The 21,971-nt window shown below is 40.3% G+C and overlaps 2 protein-coding genes across 17 annotated transcripts in view; one reads left to right on the plus strand and one right to left on the minus strand.

Annotated features, from left to right (window-relative positions):
* Positions 1 to 21,971, plus strand: part of Cp (ceruloplasmin) — a 52,818-nt gene that overhangs the window by 26,798 nt on the left and 4,049 nt on the right. For 4 of the 6 annotated variants that reach the window (XM_011249655.3, XM_006535381.4, NM_001276250.1 and 1 more), the window contains exons 15-19: positions 1,830 to 1,936; positions 3,629 to 3,845; positions 4,203 to 4,342; positions 5,323 to 5,488; positions 21,737 to 21,841. In XM_011249655.3, the coding sequence (XP_011247957.1) occupies positions 1,830 to 1,936; positions 3,629 to 3,845; positions 4,203 to 4,342; positions 5,323 to 5,488; positions 21,737 to 21,828 (722 nt within the window). In that variant the 3' untranslated portion in view covers positions 21,829 to 21,841. Of the gene's footprint in view, positions 1 to 1,829; positions 1,937 to 3,628; positions 3,846 to 4,202; positions 4,343 to 5,322; positions 5,489 to 8,778; positions 9,269 to 21,736; positions 21,842 to 21,971 lie in introns of those variants that run through there. The other 2 variants (NM_007752.3, NM_001374677.1) reach the window with 2 other exon arrangements.
* Positions 12,215 to 21,971, minus strand: part of Hps3 (HPS3, biogenesis of lysosomal organelles complex 2 subunit 1) — a 39,390-nt gene continuing 29,633 nt past the window's right edge. For 6 of the 11 annotated variants that reach the window (XM_006535377.4, XM_006535378.4, XM_030252407.1 and 3 more), the window contains 3 exons: positions 19,495 to 19,701; positions 18,593 to 18,683; positions 12,434 to 13,299 (listed from right to left, as the gene is read on the minus strand). In XM_006535377.4, coding sequence (XP_006535440.1) covers positions 13,172 to 13,299; positions 18,593 to 18,683; positions 19,495 to 19,701 — 426 coding nt within the window. In that variant the 3' untranslated portion in view covers positions 12,434 to 13,171. Of the gene's footprint in view, positions 13,300 to 18,592; positions 18,688 to 19,494; positions 19,702 to 21,971 lie in introns of all 11 variants that reach the window. The other 5 variants (NM_001146323.1, NM_080634.4, XR_001783645.2 and 2 more) reach the window with 3 other exon arrangements.

The raw sequence follows: 21,971 nt of genomic DNA on the forward strand, positions 1-21,971 counted from the left end.
AAAACAAACATGAAAGTACTAGACATTGAAAGACATGGAAGACTAAATTAGAAAGATTCTCCCTTCACTCAACTAGAACATATTTGGGGTGGGCATCTGCTGCTGCACTGCAGGGTAAAATGTTCACATACCAGCCTCTCAGACAGTTCAGAATTTCAGAACCTGCACATTTGTATCTGGCATGTTCCAGGAGCACAACAGCTGTTTAATTAGGATTAAAAACTGAGACATATGATACGCACTGAAATAAAAGAGAAAATTATTTGACAGAAAAAGGTTTAAAAAATTTATCAGTTTCCAAATATATCAAACAAAATATAGTGCTCCTTAGAATTACTTTTATAATTTAAAGGAAGATAAAGAAAACTTCTCTATCTTCTAAAAAAGATGAACATAGATAATATTCAGTTGTTAACAAAGCTATGAAAAAGACTCATTAGAGTAAGAGAGTAACAATGGTATATTTTAGGTAGGACAATTAGTAGAGCCTGACATTGGTGAAAGTACTTAAATGATTCGGGGAGGTGCAGCTCAGGGAACAGGGAGAGATGGGAGCTGGAGAGGGGAAGGACCTAGGGGCTATGATTAGGACTGAAGGCGTTATATTACACACTCACCTAGGGATTTGAGTTAAGGGGTTTTTATCTGATTAAGGGAGCTTTCCTGGCCCACTCATGAGTAAGTGACTATAGGGGAGAAATGGCAACATTAGGAGTCAATTAGGTAAATCCTGAACTAAACTGGATGGGAAAAGAAATTCCCAGAACTAGAATGAACAAAATTTGGCATGGTCCTGAACCAGATGAAGAGGTAAGAGGTCATGATACTGCAATTCTACTTTAAAGTGATACTAAAGGGCCTGCTGGGAACTGGGCATTAGAGTCAAGGAAGAAGGTGTGAAGGATGAATCTAAGGCTTTGAGAATCAATCCCTGGTAACAGAGCCAGCTGGAAGAGGAATTTATAGAAATAAATGAGGTCAGCAGAAGGAGATGGTTAGGTCTCACTTTTACACTGTATGTTAAGCATTTACATTTTATGTTCTTAGTGAGATTTTCTGCTTAGACAAGGAATGAGGAAATTGGGGTAAAAGTGATAGTTTGAAAACAGGGAGAAAAGCCTACACATCCCTTCAGGCCAGAACTCAGTTCTTGCTCCTCTTGTAGGATTTCAGACTCCAGAGTGTTGATCTGATAGTGTTATGTTTGCAGGAAATGTCGAGGTCTATGCAAACAAATCAGACAGAGGGGACTCTGGACATGTGTGTGGATGTAGCTGAAAGGTCTGTGGACAGATATTCAGGAAGTTCTGTGGCAGAGTAAGAAAAGATGGATCTATGCAGTTTCTTCAACCCATGACATTAAAATGGCTGTCCTCTGACTTTATAGTTCAGCAAGTGAATGAGAGCTGATTAACTTATAGTATACATAATGACATAAAAATGCCTTAGTATGTCTTAGAAAGAAACTCCCAAGTCATCGAAGTTGTTCAGCAGTTAAAGGTACTTACTGCCAGGGCTGAGTACTCAAGTTCCATCTCTAGAACCCATATGGTTGGGACTCTCACATACTTTCACGTGCTGCGGCCCATGTGTGCAAGCATGCACATACACTCCCTATAAAATTAAAAATCTAAATTCCTGGAAGAATCTTGAGCACTATTATTTTTTAATAACTATTTTGACATCTTTACTTTTTGGATCACTAGTTATTACGTCTTAATACATGCATATGCATTTATATACACATAAAAGCATATGTATATAAAACACATTATGTATGTCAGATACTAACTAAACATAACCAGACATGTAACTCTTGGTTAATTTAGGTGAAGTTCGAACTTATACATGGCAAATTCCAGAAAGATCAGGGGCTGGAAGAGAGGATTCAGCTTGTATCCCATGGGCTTATTACTCAACTGTGGATCGAGTTAAGGTAAACTTTAAACCATCTCTTCTCTAAGACTCTCCAGATAGACACAGAAAAATGTAACTGAAAGCAAGATACAGTTACCAGAGTTTTCCTGTGCTTCAATCTGTCAAAATCCCAGGAATATAAATTGCTCTCTAATCTAGTTCAGTTTACACTTTTAGTTTGTTTGCTTTTAAATATAGCTATAATTATCTCATACCTGCTGATTATTGATAGCACCTAATAAAAATTTAAAACCAATGTATTTTACGTTTCTTTTGATATGAAAACATATTAAATGCAAAGAACTGAGATGTGTAGCTTCAGAGTTCTTTGCAAACCCAACAGCTAATCAGAACTGTGGGTATTGTTAAAGAAAATATTGTAAAGACAAAAACACCCAATGGTACAGTGGTCTGCAGAACTAAATCCTGACCAGAATTTCTTCCCAGTTCCAGAGCTGTCAATGCAGCTGCCTGCTGGGCAGCTACACCAGAAATACCCAGATGTAGGGACCCTTCTAAAAGGGTCTTCCTCTACCTCCTTCACTTCCTGCTGTGAAAAACAGCAGCATATCTGCTCCATATTTGCAAGAAAGACTAGATCCAGCCCATGCTTGCTCTTTGGTAGCAGATGTGAGGGTTGATCTTAGTCAAATGGGGACTGGGGGAAGTCCCAGAATCCGTTGCCTTCCTGTGTGGATCCTGTTCCCCTAACTGAGCTGCTTTGTCTGGCCTCGGTGGGAGAGGCCTAATCCTGCAGTGACTTGATGTGCCGGGTAGGGTGATTCCAAGGGAGCCCTCCCCCTTCTCATGTGGGAAGGATGAGGGTGGGGGAGCTGTGATTGGGATGTAGAGCAAAATACATGAATTAAACAAACAAACAGCAGCACAAGTACCAGTCTTACCAGTTCACTCAGGTAGGAATTAGGAAGCACTTTTCTTACCCAGACAATTTGACCCTACAATTGTTCAGCCCACTCCTTTCCCCTGTCAGTTTTTGTAATCTGTTCCAACTGCTGCCTCCCAGGCTACGTTCTCCCCTAAGTCTTCTTTCACTTGACCAACATGACTGGACTAAAATGTAGTTTTGCTGTCTGTCATTCCCCTGTCCAACATCTCAGAAACTACTGATGACACAACTTGAATTTCATTAGTATGATACAGCCCAAGGATGATGCAAGACACAATCTGCCATCACTGACACCTGGCCACACAGAACTCCCCAGGTGTTTAAGGGTTAATTGTGGTCTTTCACATGGGTATTCATTAGCACTCTGTTTCTCCATGACAGTAGACAACTTCCTTGGCTTCTACACATTTCTTCTATTCCTATATGAGCTCCTATAGTAAAAGGCTTTATTTCATTCAGCCATGGATATATAGTAACTGGAATCATGCCTGGCTCATCACGATGAGTTCATGAGTTTATGAAATAAACAACAAGCACTGTTCATTTAGGTAGCTCATTAGTTAGGCCAATTTTTGGCCTCTGGACAGATCCAAGTTCCATACCACCCACATAACCTACCTACTATTCATCACTGTTTCAACATAACCACACCAAGTGTGCAGATACTAACGTGGTGGCATCCCTTTGGGCTAGGTATGCTCTACAGTCAGCCCCTCCAAATGGCTGGGATTGTGGATAAGGACCCAGCTCTCTGAAGTCCTGACCAGCACTTCCAGGGTAACTGTAGTTTCTGCTTGTTTGCAGGATCTCTATAGTGGGCTAATAGGCCCATTGATTGTTTGTCGGAAGTCTTATGTGAAAGTATTCAGTCCTAAAAAGAAAATGGAGTTTTTCCTTCTGTTTCTAGTATTTGATGAGAATGAATCTTGGTACTTAGATGATAACATCAAAACATACTCTGAACACCCTGAGAAAGTAAACAAAGACAACGAGGAATTCCTAGAAAGCAATAAAATGCATGGTATGAGACACTATTCTAAGCCACCTTCCTTTTTTACCCTTTTCTTCTTTCAAAGAAAATCATATTGTAGGGATGTTTTATTTAAAAATATTGTGATGTAAAATTCTGTTCAGAACCAAATTGTACTATGTTTAAAGTCTTTACTAATTTATCTCCCAATTCCAAGCCCTCCTTCCCTTCTAAGTAAATCTGCAATCAGGATTAAGGCTCTTCATATAAAGTAACTTGAAAAGTAGCAGTGATACCATTGAACTTGAACTGTTTTCCCCACCCATAGCTCTGTCATGTTAACCTAGCAATATTTCCTGTTACTGCTATGGGTTAAGATTATTCTGAAATATATCACATTTCCCTCAGCTATTAATGGGAAAATGTTTGGAAACCTACAAGGCCTCACAATGCACGTGAAAGATGAAGTCAACTGGTATGTGATGGGAATGGGCAATGAAATAGACCTGCACACTGTACACTTCCACGGCCACAGCTTCCAATACAAGGTAAGAGCTGCCGCAGCACTCAGTCCTACTCTGCTTAACATGTTCTGACTCAAGGCAACAATGCATTCCATGGAGAGCCCCGTGAAAAGAGAAACTGGCCCAGCATGCAGAGCTCTGCAGTCTCCGCTGACACAGCAGCCTCCTTACAACTTGGGCTCCTCCTTACACTTGCAGGCTTTCCTGTCTTTTGTAGTTCCGCTCACACATTCTCGATGGGATGGCTGACTGAGAAGGCAGAAGTCTTCACACAAGGGAGAGATAGAACAAAACTTCACTATAGCCCTGTCCATGCTAAATTCTCTCTTAAATTGTGGGAGGTTAACACTTAGGTGTCAAGCAGCTGACACCCAGAACACAATTCTACTACTCTTCACTTAAGGAAACCAACCATCCTCTTGAAGACGCATTTTTTTTTTTCTGTTTTTAAATTAATGTAGAAAGTGCACAAGCCACCAAACAAAAACAAATTTAAAAACAGGCATACTGAAGATTTAAGATTTTATAATATATGCTGCTTTCTATACATATAATCATTAATGGATTTTCAGTATTATTTCCACAAAAATATGCCAGCAACATATTTGAGAATGTGTCAGTATCATTTAAATTGTCTATCAGTTTCCTCTTCTGCTTCCCTTACACTTTCTTTGCCTTACAGTTTCATAAACAAAATAGTCTATAAATCCAAGTACAAGTGAAGGTAGACGTGGGACTAGTTTGCTTGCTCTGTGTAGATCAAGTCTCTGACACAGAGGCAAGCCCAAACTGTGGCAATCACTAGGCTTAGTCCTGACTAATGAATGCCTTCTTTCTCATTTTCCTTGATGCCCTAGAGTTCCGAGGCTTTAGGTAAGAACCACAAATTTCAGAACATAAAATATGGAGGAGTTATCTTTTTTAAATCTGTTTTTCTAATATTTTGAGTTAGCTAATTAAAGGCTATTAAATAAACTCTCATATTTGTTGTTTTTCTAATAAAGCACAGGGGAGTATACAGTTCTGATGTCTTTGACCTTTTCCCTGGAACATACCAAACCCTAGAAATGTTTCCCCAAACACCTGGAACCTGGTTACTCCACTGCCACGTGACTGACCATGTCCATGCTGGGATGGCAACTACCTACACTGTTTTACCAGTAGAACAAGGTAAATCAAGATGAATATCCAGGTAGTATCTCTAGATATACACTATGAATGCTTTGCCTAAATACATCTCCCAGTATAAGGGCACTTGTGAACTGGCTGTCCTGGTGCCTTCCTTCTCTGCCTCTAAATAAGAATGTTTTACTGCTATAAGTACACACAGACACATAGATGCACACCCATGTGCACATACACAGAGCATAGGAAAATTCATGATTTTTATGAATACAAACCAACAACAAAATATACACAAAAAGGAAATTCCAGCACTATAGTTTACAGGCTTTGATAGGTCTTTTGAGTTGAGAATTATTGGAATTAGAAATGGAAAATCTAATGGAGGAAGTTACAGGTTGAGTATGCTTCTTCCTTAAAAATAAAAGGAATAGGCAGGTGTGTGTGTATTTACTTGAGTATGTGGGTGTGTGCATGTGTATGCATGTATGCATTTGTACAAGTGTCCATACATGTGTGTGACTATGTTGTGTATATGTTTATGAATGTGCATGTACATGAACCCTAGGGACAAAGTCCATGTTTCTGTCAATGTTAGGTAAGACTATTACTAGTGAGTTGCGTTTTCAGTCCAAGTATTACAAATCTAAGCCACTCAAGATTACACCTTATCATAAATAAACTTTTCATCCTTGCTCTTACACCAACATCTTTTTGGAAAAATAAAACTACTTTCACTAGAGCAGTTACTGGTAATACAAAATTACATAAGACTCAAAATAAAGCAAATAAACTGCTGGGTTTAATACCAATAACTTGACCAAAGTAAAAAGGCTAGAAAGAAAATGAGTCTCTAAGCAGTCTAAATGAAAATGAGTCTAAAACAGTCTCTAAATCAATCTTCTCAACTTGTGTGTTGCAACCCTTTCCGGGGTCCAAGGATCCCTCACAGGGGTTGCCTAAGAGCATCTGAAAACACGGAAATGTCCATCATGACTAATAATAGTAGCAAAATTAAAGTTATGAAGTAACAAAAATAAATTCATGGTTGGAGGTCACAACAGGAGGAATTGTATTAATGGCTTGCAGTGTTACAAGGTTGAGAGCCTTTTTCTAAATAAACAAGCTTGCAGGGCTAGTGAAATGGCTCAGCAGTTAGGAACACTGGCTGCTTTTCCAGATCAGGGTTCAATTCCCAGCACCTAAATGCTCACAACGCCCTGGGACTCCAGCTGTGTACTGTAACTCCAGTTCTAGGGAATCTAAAGCCCTCTTCTGGACTCTGTGGAAACAATGTATATACACACACACACACACACACACACACACAAGAAATATACCCATACCAAAGAAAGAAAAGTGGGGAGGAAAAGAGAGGGAGGAAAAGGAAGGAAGGAAGGAAGGAAGGAAGGAAGGAAGGAAGGAAGGAAGGAAGGAAGGAAGGAAGGAAGGGAAGAGGAGGAAGAGGAGGAGGAGGAGGAGGAAGAGGAAGAGGAGGAGGAGGAGGAGGCGGGAGAATGAGAGAGGAAGGAGCACTTGAGAATCTATGTGTGCACACGTTTAGCACCCAGGAGATACTGCCACAGGCTGGTCCCGCACATAACAACACTGGAATCGCCCATGTCTAACAATCATGGGGGAAAGAGAGAGGTAACGACTGTTTAAGAAGAAGAGTGGTTTTACAACAGTACACGAATTATAGAGCAAATAACCAATGTGAAAAAAGAACATGGGAAACAGTCAAAAGAAATTTGACTTTGACAAGAAAAGATATTATATAGGACTGAAAGAAAGAGTAGCAGAAAAAAGTAGAAAAATAGGGAGCCATGCTTATAAATCTAAATTTTTAAATGAGTTAGATAAAGCTGTGGGGAAACCTACATCAACTCAACATCTCAAAAAAAAAAAAAAGAAAAACAAAACAAAACAAAAACAAAACAAAACCCACTGCCTTTCATTACACAGACAGAAGCATACAGAAATAAAATGAAACCTTTTGACATCATGCATGGTGACAACTGTCTCTTCAAGGAAAAAAATTAATTAAAAATAGTGGCTAATCTACCATTGTAAATTTGATGTTTCTTTTTCCCTATCAGAAGAAACACATAAAGACCTCCTTTGAGTGTAAAGTGTAAAAGGCACTTTTATTGAACTATAACTGCTGTCAGATAATTTTTATGATACAAGCTATAATGGGAAAGCTGGCTTAGTAGTAAATTCCTCAAAATCAGACTATACACACCTGCAATTCTAGCTAAATAGTCAAGTCAACTACAATACTCTGGTGAATATCTAAATCCATTCATCTGACAAAGTAGAATTTTTTAGATAGCTTTTGGACATAATTTAAGGCTCATAAAAAAGGGGTACAGAAGGAGAACGGAGAATTCCCACAAACCTTCCTTCCACACTTATAAAGTTACCTTTGCCACCTTCTTCTCTCCATCTCCCCTCCTGTTCTCCCTTGTATTTCTTTCACGTGTCTGTGTGCAAATATGTATATTTATATTTCATAAATGTCTTACGTGTAACCATCATCATTGCCAAGAATTTCTTTTAAAATGATTAAAAGCTATTTCTCAGATGCCTACAGCCAACCCGTCAGATTCTATTCTATACACAAAATGAAAAATCCCAGCTTGTACAAAGACCCTAAGGAACAGCTTCTCACTTTAGTCTTTAACATCACTGACTTCTTTTTGTTTGAAATTTAATTTTATGTGCACGGATCTGTTGCCTGCAAGTATGCCTGTGCACCAAGTACGTACCTGGCACCCATACAGTCCTAAAAAGGCACCAAATCCCCTGGAACTGGACTTACAGATGGCTGTGAGCCAGCATGTGGGGACTGGGAACCAAACCCAGGTCCAGTCCCCTCAGTGACATTTTGCCACCTTGTAGACTTTTCCATATGAAGTCACTCAGTGTCTCCTTGTCAGGCTCGGGCGACACAGTGAGGGCCCTGATGTGTTCATCCTGCTACCAGGAAGCTCTGCCTCCTAATGTGCCCGTCCCTGCGGAACTCTGAGCTGTGGGGAATATGGTATCTGCCAAGTATGGTATCAATATGGTATCTACTTCCACTGTACATTTATTATTTTTCTCCTTTATGATTGAGTTCTTCTGCAAAGGAGAAAATACATTTTCTTTAATTAAGGCAGTAGTACTAAAATGGAAGATTTTTAAACATCTGAAAGATGAATAAATTAAGAATTAATCAAAGTAGCAAATATTAAAAAAAACAGGAATACATGTAAATCACCCATGTACAGACTTTTTTAACCATATAAAACACACCATTTTAAGTAATCCTCTTACAATTTCTTTTTCTATAGAGACTAAGTCTGGCTGAATGAAATAAATTGGCGATAAGTGGAAAACGAGAACAATGAGTCATTTCAAACATTTCAAAAAAAAAAAAAATCCAAGCCACACAACTGTTCATTTGCGAGGGACCTGGTAATCCTACAGATGGACAGAGCAACAGACTGATTCATGCCATGCATTTGTTCGCTGGGTAACAGAATCACTTGACACAGCCCACTTATCTGCACTGAAAGGACTCTGGCTCTTTAAGCTCTCACCTTTCTTATTCTCATCTCTAGCCCTCTTTCTCCTCCCCACCCCAACATGGCTATGGCCAGTCTCTCTTCTCTTTCTCCCTGCCTTCCTACAATAAAGCTCTAAAACCATAAAAAAAATATTAAAAAAAAAAAAAGAAAAGGACTCTGCAAAGTGGCGCCAAATAAACAAACTCATGATGAGATGCTGTCCTTGGCTGTCTCACAGGATCACTGTAAAGTTTACTAAACTGTCTGCAACTCTTCCCTTCTCACTGAGTCTCCTAACACACCATGGCGTGAGGGGGTACGGAAAAGAAGGAAAAATGAAGACACCAAGATGCACTTTGTAAAACTCTGAAAAACAGTCAAAGGATGCTAACTGAAAATAAAGTCAGAATCCAATAATGTTAAATTTTGAAAAAATGAAATGCAGATTATAAAGTAATAAATTTAAAAATGCCAGTAAGAGAACTTCAAATCAGGGTTCCATAAGACACTGTCGAGATTTTGCAGAGCCTTACTGGGTTCATGGGCTCTGGCAATGCGCTGGACTTGGACAGTACAATCTGCAACAACAGGTTACCAGAAGGGCTGGAGTAACTGGCTGAGAGTACTGGCCTCTCCTGTAGCAGACCTAGGCTCAGGTACCCACGTCAGGCAGCTCCCTTTCTGGCCTCCTTGGGTTCCTGCATGCACATGACTCACATACATATACTCAGGCCTACACACATACACATAAAACAAAATACACCTTTATGCAGGTCAGTAAAGATGAAAAGAATGGAACGATAAAATCTAAAAATACAAAAATCAACAGGGACAATGTTTTATTTTTTTTTCCTTAATACCTAAAGAATTACCTGACATAAGATAAAATCTTCAGAAAAAAAAATGTTAGCTTTCAAAACACAATGTAACTTTTCCAATTTCCTCCATTTCTAATTCTTCTGAGTTGAAAAACTAGATTGAAAAATATTACAAATGCCGTTGTCCTTCTCATTTAGAATACATACTTAAAACCACCTTAACTTTTTTAAAACTAGATATTTTCTTCATTTACATTTCAAATGCTATCCCCAAAGCCCCTATACCGTCCCCCCACCCTGCTCCCCAACCCACCCACTCCCGCTTCCTGGCCCTGGCATTCCCCTGTACTGGGGCATATGATCTTCACAATACCAAGGGCCTCTCCTCCCATTGATGGCTGACTAGGCCATCCTCTGCTACATATGCAACTAGAGACACAGCTCTGGTGGGTACTGGTTTGTTCATATTGTTGTTTCTCCTATAGGGTTGCAGAACCCTTTAGCTCCTTGTGTACTTTCTCTAGCTCCTTCATTAGGGGCCCTGTGTTCCATCCAATAGATGACTGTGAGCATCCACTTCTATATTTGCCAGGCACTGGCATAGCCTCACAAGAGATAGCTATATCAGGGTCATGTCGGCAAAATTTTGCTGTCATATGCAATAGTGTCTGGGTTTGGTGGCTGATTATAGGATGGATCCCTGGGTGGGGCAGTCTCTGAATGGCCCTTCCTTACATCTCAGCTCCAAACTTTGTCTCTGTAACTCCTTCCATGGGTATTTTGTTCCCCATTCTAAGAAGGGGCGAAGTATACACACTTTGGTCATCCTTCTTGAGTTTCATGTGTTTTGCAAATTGTATCTTGGATATTCTATGTTTCTGAACTAATATCCACTTATCAGTGAGTGCATACCACGTGTGTTCTTTTGTGATTGGGTTACCTCACTCAGGATGATATCCTCCAGATCCATCCATTTGCCTAAGAATTTCATGAATTCATTGTTTTTACCTTAACTTTCAAAAACATTTTTTTCATCCTTGAAGCTCATTCTAAATGTACATCTTTTTTTATATATGAAAGAATTTAAAAGCTTATATTTTACTTATAATGCTGAATTAACTAAGGGAATTTGATTTTCAGGTTAATTCTGAATATTTTCAGAAGTTTAAATATTTCTTTTTCTTTTTTAGTTAATTTTTTACACTTCATATTCCACCCCACCCCCACCCCCCTGTCCCCATCCACCCTCAGACTGCTCTACATCCCACACCTCCTTCTCACCCACCCCCACCCCCCACCACACCTGACCTCTAAACTCCCTGGGGCCTCCAGTCTAGGGTTAGGTGCATCATCTCTAAATGAACAGACCTGGCAGTCCACTACTGTATGTGTGTTAGTGGGCCTCATATCAGCTGGTGTATGCTGTCTGTTTGGTGGTCCAGTGTTTTAGAGATCTCAGGGTTCCAGATTAATTGAGACTGCTGGTCCTCCTACAGGATCGCCTTCTCCTCAGCTTCTTTCAGCCTTCCCCAACTCAACATCAGGGGTCAGCTGCTTCTGTCCATTGGGTGGGTGCAAATATCTGCATCTGACTCTTTCGGCTGCTTGTTGGGTCTTTTGGAGGGCAGTCATGATAGACCCCTTTTTGTGAACACTCCATAGTGTCAGGCCTTGGGACCTCCCCTTGAGCTGGATCCTACTTTGGGCCTGTCACTGGGCATTCTTTCCTCAGGCTCCTCTCCATTTCCACCCCTGTAATTCTTTCAGACAGGAACAATTACGGGTCAGAGATGTGACTGTGGGATGGCAACCCAATCCGTCACTTGATGTCCTGTCTTCCTGCTGGAGGTGGGCTCTATAAGTTCCTCTCCCTGCTGTCGGGCATTTCATCTAAGGTCCCTCCCTTTGATTCCTGAGAGTCTCTCACCTCCCCTTTCTCTGGTGCATTCTGGAGGGTCCCCCCAACCTCCTGTTTCCTGAGGTTGCCTGCTTTCCTTCTTCCTGCTGGCCCTCAGGGCTTCAGTCCTTTTCCCTCACATGCTTTTCATGTTTGTTAACCTGCAGAAAATTTTTTCTAGCGCTCTAAGCTTAAGATTTGCAAATATGATAGAGGGATAGAGGTAATCTATGCAAACCCCATCCAACCCAATGATGATAGCTACATTTCTCCCTGTGTGCAGATATAAAACATTCTTAGTAAGACCAACACTGGGGGATTTCTTTTCACAGGGTTGAGTCCAATTTTGCACATTACTTTTCTATATAATTGTATATTGAAATGTTTGTGAATAAAATAGGGCTTATAGAAAATTGGACATAGTACTAACAGAGGATCCAGCAATACCTCTTCTGGGCATATATCCAGATGATGTCCCAACCGGTATGAAGGACACATGCTCCACTATGTTCATAGCAGCTTTATTTATAATAGCCAGAAGCTGGAAAGAACCCAGATGCCCCTCAACAGAGGAATGGATACAGAATATGTGGTACATTTACACAATGGAGTACTACTCAGCTATTAAAAAGAATGAATTTATGAAAAATAAATAAATAAAATAAAAACCTTTAAAATAAACCAAATCAAGCAAACAAATAAACATAGGAAATTATTAGACAGATTTGAACATCATAAAAATTTTTTATTTTCTCATATACTATGGGTTGGGGTATATACATATAAAGAATAGAAACAAGACTTTGGCTGAAAATATGTGTAAACAAGTCATGTTAACAGCCAGACAAGAGTCCGTTTATCTGATTCTGAGAGAAAGATACCACGAGTTTCCAAAGCCGAGTATGCAGTCTTTCACTGGGGTGGCACATTACATCTTTCTTATACTTACAAAAAAATACAAACTAGTAACCCAGAAGATAAATCTGTAACAATTAAGGTATTGTTTGACGAGTAAGAAGGGCATTTGAGCAATTTGCGATGCATTTCCTTCCAATGACCCTAGGTGGACATGATTGTCATGCCTTCAGCACTGAGGCCAAGCTATTTCTCACAACAGAAGCCTGAGTCTGGTTTGGAAATTACATTTGTGGCCTTTTGCACCTATAAGGCTCGCACAGATTGAGGTCAGCACAAGGTTCATGGACTCACACAGAATAGAGTGAAAAAAATAAAAACCAAAAGGAAATACATGTGAAGTGACTTTATATTTTGAAGATTTTTACATTCTAGACAAGTAAATGGGATCAGGTTATTGATTAAGCTAACAGCTACAATTACAGGGTAAGGTAAGCACCCTTAAAGCAGCTACAATGCATATTAACACAAACCTTTGAGTTTATTTTATCTAAGGCAGAGCATTCAAAGTGCAGTCACTTATGCCACTACGCTGCCAAGGATACCATCAAGTTAGTGATTTCTTCCGGCTGCAGAAAAGGAGGTAGGGCAGGAAAAATGCTGCTGCCCCATCTTCTGGGAGAACATTCAAGAAATCCCTCAGGTCCAGTCCCACAGCAATAACCGACAAGGTTTCTGTTTGTGGAAAAGAAGAATTCATGAGAAACAACTAAAGTCCAATTTGGTTTTCCAATTTTTGTTCTTAATGATTCAAAGTTCCTTCGAGTAACAAAATGAATTATAAAAGTAAGAAAATAGAATTAGTTCATACTTAATTTATTCCTTCAAATGCCCTACAATATTTATTTTTTGTTTAGCCCCTGGAATTTGAGTTACTAAACCACTGGTAGATTGCGACATTACCTTTTAGTCAATTCTACCATTTACAAATAAAACATACTATCAGGCTGACTTAATTTTAGAACTGCAGTTAGTATATAAAGATCGTTTGCTAGGACAGGAATACCATTAATTACTAGAAGACATTTTCCTATAGGTTCCTCTCTATAAGGAGATTTTCATGTTACTAATAGTCATAAATGTTTTATGATGACCATATAGCCTTTCTTCTACATAGTAAAGTGCTCTAAAAACATTTTCAATATTAAGGAATTTAATGAGATTGGGGATACAACAGCAACAGAACTCTTGTAGGAATAATTTCCTGGATTCAATTCTCAGAACCAATGAAAGAACACAAGGCAGTGGCAGGGGTTGGAGGTGTTGCCAAACATTTTCAAGAAGATAATTATATAATTTTATGTTTCTATTATTTCTTAGTTAGTGCTGCCCTACCCTATTGACAATGCCTTCAGAGAGTTGGGTAGACAGTTTGATTCGTGTAGTGCTTCCTGAACAAGCTTCAAGACCTGCATCCAATCCCCTGTACCCATGTAAGAGAAAGTTAGGCACTGCAGCACACCTTAATACAAGATCTGGGAAGGCAAAGATAGGTGGATCCCTACAGCTCCCTGTCCAGCCAGCTTAGCCTGGTTAGTTAGCCACAGGTTCTATGCGACTAGCCCCAGTGAGACCCCATCTCAAACAAAGAAAAAGGAAAAGGAAAAGGAAAAGGAAAAGGAAAAGGAAAAGGAAAAGGAAAAGGGGAAGGGAAAGGGAAAGGGAAAGGGAAAGGGAAAGGGAAAAAGGGAAAAAGGGAAAAAGGAAAAAAAGGGAAAAAGGGAAAAAGGGAGAAGAAGAAGGAGGAGGAGGAGGAGAAGGAAAAGAGAAAAAGAGCCGGGCGTGGTGGCGCACACCTTTAATCCCAGCACTTGGGAGGCAGAGACAGGCGGATTTCTGAGTTCGAGGCCAGCCTAGTATACAAAGTGAGTTCCAGGGCAGCCAGGGCTATACAGAGAAGCCCTGTCTCAAAAAAAAAAAAAAAAAAAAAAAAAGAAAGAAAGAAAGAAAGAAAGAGAAAAAGGAAAAAGAAAAAGAAAACAAAAAAAAAAGAAAAAGAAAGCTGATGGTGACAAAAATAAATGAATAAATAATAAGAATGTCTTCAAGATCGTGTCGTCCTAAGAAGAAGCATTCTGTTCTTCGATGTCTACTCATACGTCAGCATCATCTCCTGTGTGATCCTCTCCCACTCAGTCATCTGTCAATCTAAATCACCCTTCACTCATTGAAATTACACAACACAGTAGTGACATATGGGAAAATCTTTCAGCTTTGCCGTCAGATAGATCTGAGAAGAGATGGACAATCTTCAGCTGAAATGCAGGGTGACTTTAAGAATGTTACTCAGGGCCTGCATATACGGATCTGCGGCTAAGAACCCCTGCTACTCTTCCAGAGGACCTCAGTGTGGTCGCCAGCACGCATGTCAGGTAGCTTACAACCTCTAGTAATTCCATGTCTAGATTGAAACCTTGGGTCTCTGAGGTTACCTACATGCATATACATATACCCACATGCAGATACACACACAGAGACATATGCAGCAGAAAGGTGTGTGCGCACACACACACACACACACACACACACACACACCTACATATAATTTAAAATCCTGGTTCCTGTGAGAATTACAATAGAATACTTCTCTCACATAAAAGATGATCTTAATAAACAGCAACCACTAACTAGTTGAAAAACTCATACAAGAGACATAAATTATTAATATTTTTCCTATTAAATATACTACTTACCTAAATGTGGAGCCTGTAAATAGTAGTCTGGCTATAATAACTTATACTGAGGATAAGTACTGAGCAGTTACAAAGTCAGTAAAAATATCACCACTGTTCAATTCTCTTCTCCTACCAGTGAGGCCCTAATATAAATTATAATTATATGAATAAGGTTAAGACCTTAAACATACAGAGTATTTTAAAAGCTCCTCCTAACCTCTCATTTGGTTCTTCCTGAATGAAGAGTAATGTTTTTATTTACTTAATCCAGGCATCATACCAAAGAGGATATACTGATAGGTATAATAGGTTCAGTTGGAGAAACTGAAGTAAGAAAAGATTAGGGGTCAGAGAGTGCAATTAGCTGTCTCAGCAGGTAGAGTGTGTGCCACACAAATGACCTGAGTTCAATCCCCAGAACCACAAAAATGTGGAAGTTCAGGACCAACTCCAAAGTTGCTTTCTGACCTCCACATGTGCATCATGGCACATGCATATATATGTGCACACACAATAAAGAAGCAAACAAACAAATAAAATATAAAAATGTGGGTTGGAGATGTGGTTCAGTGGGAAGCGAACTTGCCATGCAAGCAAGATGACTGCTAGTGGCAGAACCCACATAAAAATCCAAGTGGGCTTGGCAGCACTCCTGGAACTCCAGCATCTTGAGAAGCAGGAGACAGGTTTCCCAGAGCAAGTCAACTTGCTAGCACTTTAGTGAGAACAGCAAACACCAGATGGAGACACTGTCTCAATCTGTAAGGTGAAGAGTCGTCAAGGAAGACAGATGTTAACCTGAAGCTCTACAGGTATCTGCATATTCATGTGTGCCCAAACTCATGCATGAGTGTGCACACCACAGACATCCCTACCCACACAAAGAGATTTAAATGGTTTTCTTTATTCTACTCACCAGCTACTGAAATCTATGCTTTATCTAAGGACGATACAGACAGAAGTAAATCTGCATACTTAAAATCCCCAGCGTGTCTAAAATAGATTCACTAAATGTTAGGTAATTCCACTGTCAGGATTTTAAATAACTTTTAGAAGTTTATTTTTAGAATATATTACAATATTAAATTTTTACAAAATAGTAGTAGTAGGCTGGTTAAAAGTACTGGCTCATCTTGTAGAGGACCTGGGTTTGGATCATAGCGCCCACAACTGTCTAAAACACCAGTTCCAGGAAATCTGATGCCCTTTTCTGGTACCTGAGGGCAGAACGCATGATATACACACAGAAATGCAGACAAAAACACTCATACACCTAAAATATGTAAATAAAAATAAATTTAAAAATAGGTCAATATTTCAAAGTCAGTAACAAATGTTTCCTTACATGGGCCACGTATTCACTCCCATTTCAATAGGTCTGTATTAGTGCACTGGTTCTTAGCTAGTATAATTCTGTCCTCAGGTGACAGCAGGCCAATATGTGGAGATATTTTTATTTGATGTAACTTGGGCAGTGAGGATACAGGTAGAAGCCAAAGATGCTGACTAACACTCTTAATGGGAACCCTTCCCAACACACATAATTTTCCAAAGCAATGCAGTAAGTTCGAGTAATAACATCACAGTAGAAAAATAAGAAGGGATGAAGTTGGCTTGTGAGATGGCTCAGTGGATTAAGGCACCTTTTGCCAAGTCTGCAGACCTAAGTTTGATCCTTCAGACCCACGGGGTAGGAGAAAACTAGCCCCCAAAAGTTGTCCTTTGACCTCCACATACACGCTGTGATGACTCTTCTTGGTTGTCAACTTGACTATATCTGGAATTAACTAAAAACTCAAACAGTGGGACACACCTGGGAAGGGTTTTTGTTAACTGGATTATTTGAGGTAGGAAGACCCACTTAAATCCAGGTCGCTTGAGGTCAAAAGCCTCACCCTAAATTTAGACCCCAGCTTATTCTGACGACAGCCTGTACAAAGGATGATCTGACAGCCTGTACAAAGGATAATCTGACAGCCTGTACAAAAGATGATCTGACAGCCTGTACAAAGGATGATCTGACAACAAAGAAGCTTCTGTGTGCTTGCCTCGCTGGCAAGGCCATCCCTTCACTGGTATTGCAGTGCAGGCCTTGCTGGCAAGGCCACCCCTTCACTGGTATTGCAGTGCGGGCCTCATTGGCAAGGCCACCCCTTCACTGGTATTGCAGTGGGGGCCTCACTGGCAAGGCCATCACTTCGCTGGTATTGCAGTGCAGGCCTCGCTGGCAAGGCCATCCCTTCACTGGTATTGCAGTGCACGCCTTGCTGGCAAGGCCATCCCTTCACTGGTATTGCAGTGGGGGCCTTGCTGGGAAGACCATCCCTTCACTGGTATTACAGTGGGGGCCTCACTGGCAAGGCCATCCCTTCACTGGTATTGCAGTGGGGGCCTTGCTGGGAAGACCATCCCTTCACTGGTATTGCAGTGGGACATCCAATCTCCTGGGCTGAACGACTACTGGATTCCTGGACTTTCTGTCAGGAGACTGATTTGTTGGACTAGCCCAATCATAGCCTGTAAATCATTCTAATATATCCCATTTATAAAGATATATCTTTATCTTTATAAATTCCATACACATACACACACACACACACACACACACACACGCACACACACAATCAGTCGGTTCCTCTTGAGAACTCTAACATACATACAGCATGCATACTGTAAAATGAAGGACGAAGAGTCTCCTGATTATGTAGTAACATTCCTGATAAGTGAAGATGGAGGACAGCTGTAAGAGCAAGTGACCCCAAAGAAACCCTACCCTTTGCCACAACCTCTTGTGTTAACTAGTAACACATGATCAGATAGAAAAAGAAAAATATACATCAAGATTGATAAATGGTAGTCGATGAATTATAAAAACCAAAATATTTACTAAGCTGCAGAAAACTGTAATTTACACGTTCAAGATTTAAATCTTTAAAGAACTCACTGTTCTTCAATACTTACAATTATTTTTACTAATCTTAATTTCACACATTAAGTAAAGTAAAAACCTAAAGTGGTCTAAACTTCCATACTTTTTGAAATATTGGAACTATAAGTTCCTATTACAATAATCGGCTAAGAGTCTGGAAATGTTAGCGTCTAAGGCTATCAGCGCTGTGAGTGGGGATGCTGACTGAGAATCACATCTAAGGACAACACTCTAGATGACTCTTGCACCCTGGGTACCTCACCTGACATCATGGCAGCCAATAAACAACACTAGAGTACGTAAGAACTTGTCCAATTATAAATCGCAGGCAAAATTCAGAGTCATCCAAAAGAGGAAACATTACCTTTTAACAATGACAGGTGAAGGTGGGACCTCTCGCCACCACTCTTGACTCTCTGGCAGAGCTCAGGCAGCAGCTTTTTCCACCACAGAATCTATCTTATGGAAAATAAATCCATTTTAGTTTGATGCACTTGATCCCCAGCTTCCTCGTGAGAGTAAGGAGGCGGTGCAGAAGAGAGCACACAGAAAAACTACATCCTTTACTTAAGGAAGCACCTCTGTTATAACAAGGATTTAATCCCCCGCAGCGAGGCTCCTGATGAAACTTAAAACAAAAGGCAGGCCTGCAACTAGCGGTACACATGTTCACATTATTTATTTTCAACGCAAAATGTGGATACGCCTTCCCTTTTTTCGTGGTTGTCAAGAAGTGGGGGAAAAAGAAAAATGCTAAAGCTGAAATTGGTCTAGCTGGTAAATTAAAGACCAAATATAGAGATGGAATCTTCCCCACCACACACTGACCCCCACACCTTAAGTTATCAGTGATCTTATCTGAACAAAAGACCTCTCCAGAAATGAGATAAATCATCCTCATGTATTTTAATAGCATCTACAAGTACTCGAAATGTCTACCACTGGAGCTGGAGAGATGGCTCAGTGAGTAAGAGCACTGACTGCTCCTGAGTTCCAATTCCAGCAACCACATGGTGGCTCACCACCATCCCTAATGAGATCTGGCGCCCTCTTCTGGAGTGTCTGAAGACAGCTACAGTATACTTATATATAATAAATGAATCTTAAGAAAAAGAAATGTCTACCATTAAACATACACGTTCCTTCGACGCACAGCCCTGTAAAGCTAGACTAACATAAACAGCCCTCATTCTGCAGATAAGCCAAGCAAAGTACCAAACCTCCTCTCCACTGATCAAGGCTAGAAGCACAATCTGAAACACATACCCAGTGATCTTCCTTCAGTTCCTGATTAGCATACGCAATGACGGCCTCTGGGCATCTCTCTAGCAACGTGTCTATGCACTGTTCATACTCTTGTAAGCGTGTATGGCAGAGAGCATGAGTACTGAGGCCGGCAACAGTGTCTTCTGAGAGTGGCTCCAAAAACGGAATAATGGAGGCTACGTCCAATGAAGGGCTACAGATGAGAGACTATGAAGAGAAAGATGAAAGGTTATGGAATGAAGCATCCCAAATGAAAACACAACATACAGCATATTCTCTTTCAAAATAATAAAATCCCACTTTGCCAAAAAAGGAAAGAGAATACAATTTTAGAAAACATGAATATGGCCCTGGAATACTTGAACTGAAGTACTAGATAATCTTAAATTCAATTCTACTTTAAATTCTACTTTATAAATTCTACCTTTTTGTTTGTTTGTTTGTTTGTTTACTACAAAGCAATCATCATTAATTGGAACTCTAACCTAAGGATATGAACATGTCAGAGATTTATGCCCCATAATGTCTGATTTACAACACTGAAAGACCATGGGGGGTTTGCATGGAGAGAGAGAAAGAGAGAGAGAGAGAGAGAGAGAGAGAGAGAGAGAGAGAGGAAGAGAGAGAGGGAGAGAGAGGAAGAGAGAGAGGGAGAGAGAGACTGTCCTCACTAGCACTGTCACTTTAAACACGTAAGCATGTCAGTGCACTGACTGCCCTTATTAGTTTAGTCTGTAGCATGTCTTGATTGCTAATTGTTGGAGAACTCAGCAGCAGTTCTCTGAGCAACTGGTCCTTGGCTGGATAAGCAAGCTGGCTCACCAACTCAGCTACTACCCAGTTACTACTGTGAACTGCTAGAGCTGGTGAAGGGACCAGCCCAGCAGATCCAAAGCTGCAAGATTTCCATGACACAGGGCAACAACAGCATATCCGAGAGGAGTCCTGGTGAGGTTCTAGTACTGATAGTGCAGCAAAAGCCAGAGGCCTCAAACCAGACCAATGACAATGAACATTTGCAAATAAAGATGTGTAGACAAAAGGCTATAGTGTGTGACACGCCATACACTACAGCTTCCATGATGAGGTGTCTTCCATGCCCACCTCCTTTTTCTGTTTGTTTGTTTTTTTATCTTTTGGGGGAAGGCTGCAAGGGCAGAGGATAGATACGAAGGAACAGGGGCGATGAGTAGTATTGGGGTGCATGATGTGAAATTCACAAAGAATCAATAAAAAGTTACAAAAAAGAAAAAAAGCCAGGTAATCATGAGCGTAGGGTGAACTAGCAAGCAGCATCAGTCACGGGGTCTGCTGTGCTTCCTTGGCTGTGAGTGAGTTCCCTAACTGGAGGTAACGCTACACAGAAGGCCGTTGTGTCTTCAGGTTCCTGCCTGGGCTCCTCCCCTGACCTCTCGAAACCACAGACGATGACCAGGAAGTTTAGGCCAAACGCATCCTTTCCTCTCCTAAGGTGCTAACTAGAACAATAACCACAAAGAAAATGTAATGTATTTTTGAGAAGTGATTGTACTATGAGGAAGGCTGATGACCCGAGTTCATTCCCTGAGACCAAGATGACAGAAGAGAGAAGTGAGCTTCCCACGTTTCCCTCTGCGTGGCAAACATCTCAGTCTGTGCCATGTGTCTTAATCTCACTGCTCCCTCAATCAATAGCAGCACAATTTCCTTCTAACGTGATTGTTTAGCAACACCACCTCCCACGGACTAATGACAGGCATTACTTCAATGGTCACATATTTACTATAGTATTTTCCTTTTAAGCAACTTTACTATTTTTTTTTCTTTTTTTTTTTTTTATTTTCTTTTTTTTTTTCTTTTTTTTTTTTCCATTTTTTATTAGGTATTTCGCTCATTTACATTTGCAATGCTATACCAAAAGTCCCCCATAGCCACCCACCCCCTCTCCCCTACCCACCCACTCCCCTTTTATGGCCCTGGCGTTCCCCTGTACTGGGGCATATAAAGTTTGCGTGTCCAATGGGCCTCTCTTTCCAGTGATGGCCGACTAGGCCATCTTTTGATGCATATGCAGCTAGAGTCAAGAGCTCCGGGGTACTGGTTAGTTCATAATGTTGTTCCACCTATAGGGTTGCAGATCCCTTATTTTTTAACTTTCACATTCTATAGCACTTTTTATTCTACCATCAAAATATTCTCCATTTTCTGTTCTTCTGTAAGAGATATAATTATTTCTTAATCCCTCTATCTTCTTTTGCTACAGTATCATCTCAGAGTTACAGGATGACCTGGAACATCCTCTATACACTACTAATCAGCATCATTATTTTATTCCAAATGTCTACCAAGGAGTAGCCAGGAAAATAAGGTTGGTATATTTTCTTATCCCAAACTAAATATTTTATCTGGATAATTTCCTGGTAGTAAAATAGGGAGGATGAAATAAAGTAAGACTCTCCTACTTATATGGAAGGAGGCCCAGACCCCTGATTAAATGT

This window comes from Mus musculus, chromosome 3 (assembly GCF_000001635.26).
Source record: "Mus musculus strain C57BL/6J chromosome 3, GRCm38.p6 C57BL/6J".
Lineage (NCBI taxonomy): Eukaryota > Metazoa > Chordata > Mammalia > Rodentia > Muridae > Mus > Mus musculus.